Source organism: Lepus europaeus, chromosome 5 (genome assembly GCF_033115175.1).
Source record: "Lepus europaeus isolate LE1 chromosome 5, mLepTim1.pri, whole genome shotgun sequence".
Classification (NCBI taxonomy): Eukaryota; Metazoa; Chordata; class Mammalia; order Lagomorpha; family Leporidae; genus Lepus; species Lepus europaeus.
Window position 1 is genome coordinate 48,015,158 of NC_084831.1, and position 12,049 is coordinate 48,027,206.

Below are 12,049 nucleotides of genomic sequence, written 5' to 3' on the forward strand. Positions count from 1 at the left end.
TCTTCAAAGACTAGGAAGGCAAGGCAAGCCACAAAGAGGAGGTTGGTATTCACAATACAGTAGTCCCCCTTATCCATGCGGGGTGCATTTCAGGACCCTCACTGGAAGCCTGACACACAGAAGGCACCAAACCCTATACTTACTACCTTTTCCCTCTGAGCACTTATGTATTGTGGCTATAATTTTTTGCAGTTTGAGGTATGACAGCAAAATCAGCATGAATTTCCTTTTCCTTCTTCACAATTTTCAGGTAGATTTGTTCTTTCTGTAGATTTAATCAACCTCAGCATATGATTTTTTTCTTTCCTTTTTGAATGAAGAAGTTCCATCTTTTCACTGAAATGAAGCACTTTATAGCTTCTCTTTGGCATATCCAAATTGCCAGTCCCACTACTTGCACTTTAGAGCCAGTATCATGTGAAAAAGGGATAAGTTGAACACATACACTGTAACAGTCCACTGGACAACACGGACAGGTACTAGTCAGTAATGAGTGGGTAGAATATGCAGCGTGGATGTGCTACATAGAGTGATGATTCATGTACAGGTCAGGACAGCTCAGGATTTCATCATGGCAGAACGACATCATTTGGAATGAATTATTTACTTCTATAATTTTTTGTTTAAAAATTTTAGACCTTGGTTGACTATGGGTGACTGAAACCATGAAAAGTAAAGCTATGGATAAGAGGGGACTATTGTACATACAACTAAGAAAGAGTAGTATCCAGAATGAACAACAACACAAAAACTACAAGTAAATAGGATTGACCAGCAACCCAATTAAAAAGCAAACAAAAAATAAGAGCAGGCTTTTTCTAGAAGGAAAGATGTAGATGGTGAATACATGTGTTAAAAGGGGTTGAACTTTGTTAGTTATGAGGATAATGCAAATTCACACCACAATGTGAGAGTATTTTATGCCCACTAATTTGGCAGAATGTAAGAAATCTCTCTGTTCTAAATGCTAGTGAGAAGATCAGTAGAAATCTTTATATACATGAGAGGTAAATGGGTATGACCACTTTGGAAAGCAAGCTGGCATTTTCTTATGAGTTCATATTCCCTATATAGTTTGCATTTCTTTCTCCTATGTCTCCTGGAAAAATGTTTGCATGCAATCACAGGACACATTAATATCTGTGGAAGTATTGAACATAAATACAAAAAATTGGGAACTATCCTAGTTAGCAACAAGGGAATGGGTAAGTGAATTGCTGTATAAACATACAATGGAATATTATAGAATAGTACAAATGAATATATCACAATGGCAAAAGGATGAATTTTACTTGAGTAAAAAACGCAGAATTCCATGTACAGCATAACATTTTAATAATGTTCAAAAACCAAATGAAATAATATTTTTATCAGTGTTTGATAATATATTTTTTAAAGATTTAATTATTTATTTATCTGAAAGGCAGAGTTACAGAGAAAGAGAAGTAAAGATAGAGATTTTCCATCGGCACTCCCCAAGTGGCCACAATGACTGCAGCTGGGCCAGGCCAAAGCTTGGAGCCAGGAACTTCTTCTAGGTCTCCCACATGGGTGCGGTGACCCAAAGACTTGGGGCATCTTCTGCTGCTTTCTCAGGCACATTAGTATGGAGGTGGATCAGAAATGGAGCAGCTGAGACTCGAGTAGGCACCCATATGGAATGCCCATGCTGCAGGTTATGGCTTAACCTGCTGTGCCATAGTGCCAGCCCCAATAAAAATATTTTTTTGAAAAGGAAATGAAATCAGGACTGGCACTGTGGTGCAACAGATGAAGCTTTTGCCTACAATGCCAGCATCCCATATGAACACCAGTTTGAGTCCTGACTGCTCCACTTCCAATCCAGCTTCCTGCTAATGTACCTGGGAAAGCAGCAGAAAATGACACAAGTACTTGGTCCCCCGCCACTCACATGAGACACCAGAATGAAGCTCTTGACTTTAGCCTGTCCCAACCCCAGCTGTTGTGGCCATTTGGGGAGTGAACCAGCTGATGGAAGATCAGTCGATCTCTCTCTCTCTCTCTTTCTCTCTCTCTCTCTCACTCTCTCTCTCTCTCTCACACACACACACAGCCTTTCAAACAAACAAACAAGTAAGTAAATCTTTTATTTAAGGAATCACATTTAGGAGGGTGATTACCTTGTAGGAAAGACAATAAGATAGACTAGGATATGAGCATCAGATAAGGACGCCAAACTATTGGTTGTGTTCTAGTTCTTGAGTGATGGGTCCAGGGCAATTTGTTTTACCATGTATTACAACTTACACCTATATGTATTTTCTTTTGCTTTTTATAATTCATTTTTAAAGTGAATGCATTTTTTTATCCTAACATGATAGTCTAGGGCGCTCCTCCACCACATTCCAAATCACATCTCCCACTTAGAACACCATTTTCTGATCACATGGTTTATGATCCAACACAACTTCCAAAGCACACATTTTCCCTCCATTCCCTACTCCATCCCTCCCCAGGTCTCCTCTCGCTCCCATTCTCTACTGGTCAAAATGTTACCTATGCTGCCTGTTGAGCAGACACTTTTTTGATCTTCTAGCAATACAGTGGCTACTTTCTCTGAGCTTGTACATTATTTTGCACTTCTTAAAGGAAGTGCTTCTTTGTTGACTCATTTCACAAACTGTTTTGGTATCAGATCACATGATCCAGATCTGAAAGCCACAGTTCCTACCTCAGGGAGTTCCAGGTCTAGAGAAGACAGTCCAGAAAACACACTATCACAGTTATCATAAAAATGCTTTTATAAAAAAGAGGTACCTGACCCAAATAGATAAGGTCAGAAAGGGATTCCTCGAGAAAGTAAAATCTCAACTCAGTCTTAAATGATGAGGGATAAAATAATTAACCAAATTAACCAGGCAAAAGGTATGGCAAAGGATGTTTCAGGGAGAGCCATTCTTCTGTTCTTTAATTCTGTGCCCCTTAAAGAGGAGCTATCAGCTCCAAATGAACATCAATCCTGCCCAACATACATATCCTACATGCTATATCCACTCTCAAAATGGCCTGTTTCAAGCAAATTCTAGTGTGTAGTCACACATTCATATTTTTCTTCACTCATTGGTTTTTCTCTCCAGTCAGAAAGGAGTAGAACTTATGTCTCTATGGTTCACTGTTTTATACCCAACACCTGAAACAATGTGCTCAGATAGTACATGATCAGTACGTGTTTGTCAAATAAACTGATGAAACTAGAGCACACGTGAAGGTTTAGAAGTGCTAGACAGCTTGTCAGATTCAAGGAACATGGATGGGACATGGTAGGAAGGGTGGGTGAACGAGAAGCCCAGGAGGGGATACCAGGCGCCAGAGGCTGGATGAATGAAGGCTACGTCTTCCTAAGCAGTTTGGACTTCATTCTAGGAGCCATGAGCCATGGGTAACCAGAAAATAGTGATTATTAGCCAGTAGGTTGTGGGTTTTATGACATGATCACATTTATACTTTAGAAAGTTTGGAGAACAGACTGAAATATAGAGAGCATGGCCAGTCAGAAAGTTGTTGCACGAGTCCCATTGGAGAACATTGGAGAACGTTCAGGAGGGCCTGAATTGTGGTTGTGCAGTAGGGACAGAGAAGTGGGAAAGGTTCGAGCCTTAAGGGAACAGAGCTATGGGGAGAAGAGAACAGGCCACAGGAGAAGGAGTCAAGGGTAATGCCTGACCTGGAGTTTGGATTTAGGAAGCCAAGTTCATGGAAATAATCACCAACAGAGAGACGAGAAGAAAGGGATCAGACCTGGGGAGGGGTTGATGTCGTACATTATCATAGATTCTCTGAGTTTTAGATGGAGTTTTCCTGCAAGAGAAAGTTTTGGCATCATCATCATCATGATTATAGTTGAAGCCCTGGGTATGGAAGAAATTATTCAACAAGAATAAAGGAAAAATATAAAAACTATTACTGGAAAACTGAAACACACACATTGTTCAAGACACACAACATTTAGGAAAAGTAGCAAAGATGAAGAGTGAGAAATAATAATATGGAAACTTAAAGTTAGTATTGTTTCTTTCAGAAGACTGCACAGTCAAAAGTTGAAGATTTATTGAGAAGCCAAGTAAGATGTGGACTTAAAAGTATTGTTTGGATTTAACAAAGGAGTTTTAATGACTTCACCAAAAATAAGTTCACTTATCTGTCAGGAACAGAAGCCCAATTGCAGTGAGCAAGAAAAGATGAATTAAAGATGAGCAGAGGGGACCTCTATCTCCAGTCGTTTGGTTGAGAGGAAAAGGACAGAAAACAAGTAGCTACAGAGGGGCCATTGAGTTTAAGGATAGTTTCTTTGATAGATTATAGTTATTGAGTCCTGGAAAACAGAGGTTCTGCCAAATAGTCCTTATTGAATAAATGTGTTGAAGTAAGTTTCGAGTCTCCAGATCCGAAGACAGGAAACAAAAACACAGTCTCAGGTGCCAGGGCCTTTGGAATTGCCTACCACTGCTGGGCCATCTGTATTACTGTATTTTCTCTTCTGAGTGGGGGAAATGGCTCACGTGCACTTTCATTCCTTCCCCAGGGGTCTGAAGAGATGGTTCTCTGGCCACATTCTACAAAGCACCAGGATATGGGTCAGCAGGGGTGACCAGCAGGGTGTATTGACTTACTTTGTCTCTTTTGCACTCACGTCCACGTCATCATAGATAATAACTTCCTGAGGTCTAAGTTCTAGGGTTGAGAGGATCAAAATAATTCTTTATTAGGTATGTTTCACATGATATCTATCTGGCTTTCAAAATTATACATAAGTACTTAATTATCCAGGTGCATCCTCAAGCTTATTAAAATCTGATCATAGAATATAGATAAGGTAGAAAGATCAAAGAGCAAAAGATTCAACCCTTGGGAAGAAATTCAACAGAAAAAAATTTAAAAATAGGTATTTTAGTATTTCAGAGACATATTTTTATTTGCATCAATTTAATTTCATGAAGAGTGACAGAAAAATATGATGCTGGAAGAATCATTTTTAGAATAGACTCCCACCTTTCTAGAACTGGCAAAAGATGTTATACTGCCACAACAGAAACAAGACTTTTCGTAATTCCCTGAGGAAAATTCAATTTAGTAGAATATTAATGCTGATTTTTCTTCCATAGCTTTTATTTCAAACTTTTGGCACCCGCTCTTTTATTTTAATCTTCGTTAACAATCATAATTAGATATTTTCATTTCAGGATATACATACTCCTTAGAACTCTATAGAATATTCCATTTCATTTGAAAATTTGGGACCTTCTGAAATAATTATTCCTAATTAATATTCAATTATAATTATTCATTATTTAACATCTTTACATTTGGGAAAAGGTACAGGTTCAGTATTCATTTATCTGAAATGCCTGTATTTACATTCCAGATGCTTTTAGAGTTTGAAATATTTGTCTATGCACAATGAGGTATCTTAGGGATGGGACCCAAGTCTGAATTCAAAATTTATTAAGGTTTTATATATACTTCATATGCATAGTCTGAAGGTAATTTTTTACAATTATTTTTAGTGTGCCTACATTTTAACTGTCATCTATCATGTGAAATCAGAAGTATAGATTTTTCCACTTGTGGCAGTATGTCAGATTTTTTTGCTTAGTCCTCAACCTGAAAAATGTGTTCTTATTCTAAGTCATTTCTTTTTAAACACAGACCAAGGATATGTTGGGAGACCTGTCATGTTACCAGCTGTATATATAATCTGCACTTGTTATTTAGTTCGACAAATTCAATTGTGAATATACATTTGCATTGTCTAGAAAAATGAAACCAAAGCAGTCACATGGCCAGAACCCAAGCAAAAACCAATGAGCAAGAAACCACATGGCCCTATTTTCTGACAAATTCAACATTCTGAACATGTGTTAGAAGCATACCATGTGTCAAGCACTGTGCCAACTTGTGCATTACTATCTTAATGACAAAGCAAATAATATTCTGATGACCTATCATTGAGTTAATTAGTGTGTAGTCTCTAATATGATCATATTCAACTTATGTTTTAAAAAGGTGATCTTGCCATCAAAATTTAAAAATGATAAGAGGTACAGCGTAAAAATGTATGAGTTTTGTGGTCAGAGAGATTTGGATACAAATTCCTAGTCAATATCATGAATGAGTATGGGTCCTAGGCCCTCCCTATAAAGGGATAAATCCATTTGTCTGGGGTTTTAAGGGGAAGACATCTGCCCCATTGGCTTAATATGTTGCAGTTACTTCAGAACTGTTCATCATCTTCACCAAATAAGAACTCCTGCTGTGTACACTATCATCTTTGCTTTCGATGGATCCACTTGTCATTAAATGTTATCATGAAGGAAGGATTACCACATTTTCCCTGCTCTTGAACATACCATTGCTGATCACTTTTGGTCAACAATAAGTATCACTTACCTAAATCAGGCAGCGAAATGGAAATTGCACTGTTGATTAAGAAAAGACACACAAGGTCAAGCAAAACAACCATGTTAAGAAAGATTAGCTGATATATCTCAAATAACATAGTGATGAAGGGTGTTCTAACACAGGTGCTTCTAGGCAAAGAGGTGGAGCAAACCACCTGCAGCTTTGCTCTGATTACAAATCCCAAACCTTTTACAAATGAGCTTAATTATCCTCACTGGCTTCCTGTACCCTATTTCCTAACCATACAACTTCAGGCTGCCCACATGTCCCGATGTTCACGTACAGAATCCTGCCTGCTAATCTTCCAAAAGGTCAATGACATCCACTCACTGTGGGTACACTTCAGCAAAATAGAAAAACCTACTGATGAATGAATGGAGACCCTCCACAGGCACTGTGTTCACATCGTTTAAGCCAAAGGGTGACTTACGGGGTGAATTCCAGGCCAGGTGGAAATGTAAAGTGGCAAATTGCTAAGAGGGAGGGGACATTTGGCCTAGATAGATTGTTTGATGCTTTTCAAATCTCACAGCTATGGAGATCACACAAAAGAAGTGTGATGTGTTGGAAAACTCCCCATGTATTTTAAGCATTTACGTTGATTTAAGAATTTGCTTGAAATTCAGCCCTACAAGTGTTCTGAAGCACTCACCATGGGACAGGCCTGCGTGCTGGGTTTATAAAATGATCCTACAGTTTCTACCCTGCAGCAGCCTGAGGTTTAGTGAGGGAGATCAAAATTAATGCATGCCTGTGAAAAGAACACAATAAAGGGAGGTGCAGAGGTACAGCTCTTGAGAGGTAATCTGGGAACGTTTACGGAGCCTCAGTTTCCTTTCTAAAATGAACATCAATGCCTATCTTACTGTGAGGACTGGATGAGCAGGCCTCAGTGAGAGGACCAGGGACAGAGACTCTGCTTAACGATCCCTGTTGATGCTGTCTGTAGGACCAGACTGGACGCTGCCAGCATCACGATAAGGCGCGTGGCATAGAGGAAACACAAGGTCACTGCGTTCAACTCAGCTGACACTGACCCTCAGTGCTGCCACTTGCCTGCTATGTGACCTTGAGCAAGTCAATACATTTTCAAAGCCTAACTTTGTTTCCCCTGTGAAATGGAGAAAACAGTTTCTAAGTCAGTGGGTTACTGAAAGGATTAGTCAGTGCATGTAAGTACTGGTGTAAGTACTGGGAACTCCTTGCTCTCAAGGCCTGTTTAGCCTTTAACCCTGGCTGCTCCAGGGGCTCTGGCTCAGGGAAAGCTTTCTAAACCCCAGTTCCATTTCTCCATTCTCTTTAGGACAAGGTGGTGGTAGCTCCAGTTTAAGGATGGAAATGGAGCCACAGCAATTTCTCAAATGATGTTTGCTTGTGCTAGATCAATTATTCATTCAACAGATTTTGAATGAGTATCAATTATGTCCCAAGCACTGTTAAAACAGCACACAAAACAGTCCAAATCTCTATTCTCATGGATTTCAGTAGGGTGAGGCAGACAGAAAACAAGGGGATTTCTGTTATATATTAAAGAAATATAAAGGGATTTCAAAAAGTTCCTGGAATGGGGGCTGGCGGCATAGCTCACTTGGTTAATCCTCCGCCTGCAGCGCCAGCATGGCATCCCATATGGGTGCCGGGTTCTAGTTCTGGTTGCTCCTCTTCCAGTCCAGCTCTCTGCTGTGGCCAGGGAGGGCAATGGATGGTGGCTCAAGTGCACCTGCATGGGAGACCTTCTTCCATGTGGAAGAAACACCTGGCTCCTGGCTTTGGATCGGCATAGCACCAGCCGTAGCAGCCATTTGGGGAGTGAACCAACAAAAGGAAGACCTTTCTCTCTCTGTCTCCCTCTCTGTCTACAACTCTACCTGTCAAATAAAAAAAATTCCTGGAAAATGGATTTAAAAAACAAGATTTTGGCAAAAAAATTTAAGTCCATGCATTATAGAGTTCTTTATGCTGTGGGCATCATGGGCAGTGATTTAAGCCACTGCTTGCAACACCCTCATCCCATACTGGAGTGCCTGGTTTGAGTCCTGGCTACTTCTTTCTAGTCCAGCTTCCTGCTCATGAACCCTGGGAGGCAGTAAATGATGGCCCAAATGCCTGGGCCCTGCCACCCATGTGGGAGACCCAGAAAGTATTCTGGGTTCCTGGGTTCCACCTGCCTTTTTCAGGCATTTAGGGAGTAAACCTGGATGAAACATCAAGCTCTCTGTCTCTGTCACTCTTCCTTTCCGGTAGATGACAACAAATAAACAATACAAGTTTTATGAAAATTCATATTAAAGAAAAACTACATGCATGGATTTAAAAATTCTGCATTAAAATAGTTACTATGAAATTCTATTTTTCATGAACTTTTTGAAGTACCCTCATGTATGATGCAAACTGTCATGGAGGTGAGGGTTTATGGATGAGGTGACTTTGGAGCAGAGAACTCAAGCTCATTAGGGACTGAGTCACATGAATATCCAAGTTAGTAACAGTGTTCCTGGGGAAGAAACAGCAAGTGCAGAGACTCTTAGGCTGTATTTGGCTTGGTCTGTATAAAGAACAAGGAAGTAGGCCAGCGCTGTGGCTTAACAGGCTAATCCTCCGCCTTGCGGCGCCAGCACACCGGGTTCTAGTCCCGGTCGGGGCGCCGGATTCTATCCCGGTTGCCCCTCTTCCAGGCCAGCTCTCTGCTATGGCCCAGGAAGGCAGTGGAGGATGGCCCAAGTCCTTGGGCCCTGCACCCGCATGGGAGACCAGGAGAAGCACCTGGCTCCTGGCTTTGGATCAGCGAGATGCGCCGGCCGCAGCGGCCATTGGAGGGTGAACCAATGGCAAAAAGGAAAACCTTTCTGTCTCTCTCTCACACTATCCACTCTACCTGTCAAAAAAAAAAAAAAAAAAAAAGAACAAGGAAGTCAATATACCTGGAATAGAGGGAGTGGGGAGGGGTACCACATCTAATTCCCACCTAAAATTCATAGCATAGCTAAATCCAGCATGTTTCATCGTTAGTTTATCTATGCCTAAATCGGGCTTTTTAATAGTGATTATCCCAATAGGCAGGCAGTGTTCCTGGAGTGTGTGTGTGAGAGCGGATCAAGGCCCTGACTCTCCTTCAATGTCACATTTTCACGGCAGCAACCTGTTTCTGAAGACGAAACAGTAAACAAGGATTGGTGTTCAACAGAAGCAGCTCCAGGGCAGAAGCATAATTAATGAGTGAAAAGAAGTCTGTTATCTTGGTCTATTTACATGCTGTGAATTGAAAAATTAGGCACAGAGATAGATTTGGGCAAGTTTAAGGAAAATAAATCTTAATTTAGTTTCCTAAAGAGGGAAGGTCCTTCTGAGCAGGTATTGAATTTCTCTGGAGATAGACAAGCCAAGGTTTGGCTCAACGGGGAATCTGCAGAGCAGCTGTGTAGTGGAGGAGACTAGGTTGCATGGATTTCCCTTTACTCTGGTAGTCTCTGTCTCTGAGAAGAAGGGTTTCTCAGTAATATTAACACACATCACAAGATGTGCACAGATGTGACAGCAAGTGCATGGGAATAAAAAAGAGAAACAGGTAATCTGGGTTTGGGTACAGAGGTTCAGGAAAGGCCTCCTTGAAGGGTTAATATTTCATCAAATTTTGAGGGAGAACTATAATGTTGGTAACCAAAGAAAGCTGAAAGAGGGCAGGTGTTTTGCAGACCAAGGAAATGTCATGGTGAAAGCCAAGAGGCATGAGACACCACGGCCGAGGCCAAGATCTATGGGTGGTCTACAGTGATGGTGAGAGCAAACTTCATTTTGAGATTGAGCTGGAGAAATAGAAATGAAGTAGACATAAAAGTATTTACTTGCCATGGAGTGAGATTGCATATTTGTTCTGAAACGTATAAGAAGTCACTGAATAGTTTTAAGAAAAAGGAAATTAGACTTGCATTTTTAAAATGTCAGTATTCTCACCTGGATCGAATATCTCAGGGAATACAAGTAATCATGCTAATAGTTTCCTGTCAGAAAACGTTTAACCTGCCAAGGCCAGGGTCTGCCTTTGTGCATAAGGTCTCACTGACCACAGAAAGTACAATGACTACCTCTTCTTCCAGAGTCAGGACTGTAATCTAGAAACCCCAAGTTCTGCGGGGTCTCCTGGTAGATCTAGATGTAACAGAGTCGGACTGAAAATCCTAAAATTCTGAAGCTTTGTGATTGAAGAGAACTTCAGGGCAGAATAACATAATTCTATCTCAATATACGTAATTATCTTAGAAAATTATTTTATCACCTCCTGCTTTCACAAAATACTGACCTATATCCATATATTAAAGACAGAAGTGTCACCAGAGACTTTTCAGTCCTCTTCTGTTGCATGCAGGAAGACACTAGGACCCTGTGGGTGCAAAGTGATTTGCCCTCAGTTGCACACCGAATAATGTGAGAGCTGAAACTAGAATCTAGAATCCAGGACCCTTGTGTCTTTCCACTGCTGGCAGAGTTGGAGCCTGCCCAAAGACTGGCAGTTAGCCTAGGTTCTCTGGGAGGAAGGTCCTTTCCCAATCTAAGACTTTCAGATACAAGAATCATTACGCTGAGCAGCTCACCTCCTCTCTCCACACATTGCCTTCATGGGAGATGAATTAACATAGAAGTGAAGGCAAATAAAATCACTGGAACTAGTAGGCCCAAGAAAGCACTCGAGGAAATAATCAGTAACAATGCTTGGTGATGAAAACAGATATTCAAAGATGCAAGGCTGGAGACAACATCTCTGTTCTGGACTTGGCTCAAAACTTTCCTTCTAAAACCTTTATTTATATCCTTTTCTTCATCATCCTGTTTTCAAAAGCGATGTGCCACTTTCTCATTAGTATCTTTGGATGTGATTCATTCAAAAATTCTCAAGAAAGAGGCAGGCAATAGCCAAAGTGTTGGGTTTTGGTTTCTGATACCCTCCTCATTATTTCTGAGAGCTGGATAGAGAATTCTGACCTGTGTATCTACCAGGCTGGCAAAGTGAGTTCCTTCCTGTTTCGAAAGGGAGAGCAAAAGAGACATTTTACCTTATGTTTTCCTTTGGCTTGGCTTTCTTCATCTTAAACCTCTCCTTTTCTTTCTGGAAGAACCGCTGCAGTCTTTTAAGTGCTTCTTTTCCATCTAAACTAAGAGGAATCAAAAAATATGAGTCGCATGGCATTTGAGAGTATGTTATAGCTGAGAAGCTGCTGTATTAAAAAGGACCAGGGGCTTTGGTCTCATTTCTGAAACACATTCCATTCAAAGAAGGGTAAGAAAATGCTACTGGCTATGTTTTCATTTGGATTCTGCTATGAGGTCGTGCACAGCCGTCAACTACGAGGCCAGTAATTATCTGCCAGTACAAACTTCCATCTGCCCTGGTTAGTCTCTACTTTTGCACAGTTGATGGAACAAAGTCTTTTAGAAGAGAAGATAATTTAGGGATGTATAGTTTACAAACTATTAGAAATACATTATAGAAATTCCTGGATCATGAAATTCACATCACTGCATTTTAATTGATGGAATAATACAACCATGGTCATTACATTGACTTCCCAGATGATGATTAAAATTCTTCCAAATTCTTTTAGAGAAAGGGCAAGGGAGTGATATACTCAGTTAC

General features: G+C 40.5%; 1 protein-coding gene across 1 annotated transcript in view; it reads right to left on the reverse strand.

Annotated features, from left to right (window-relative positions):
• The window catches only part of FYB2 (FYN binding protein 2), a 114,488-nt gene that overhangs the window by 25,354 nt on the left and 77,085 nt on the right, over positions 1-12,049 (reverse strand). Inside the window, 3 exon segments of the mRNA XM_062190088.1 lie at positions 4,632-4,692; positions 6,409-6,437; positions 11,469-11,567. Of these exon segments, the coding sequence (XP_062046072.1) occupies positions 4,632-4,692; positions 6,409-6,437; positions 11,469-11,567 (189 nt within the window).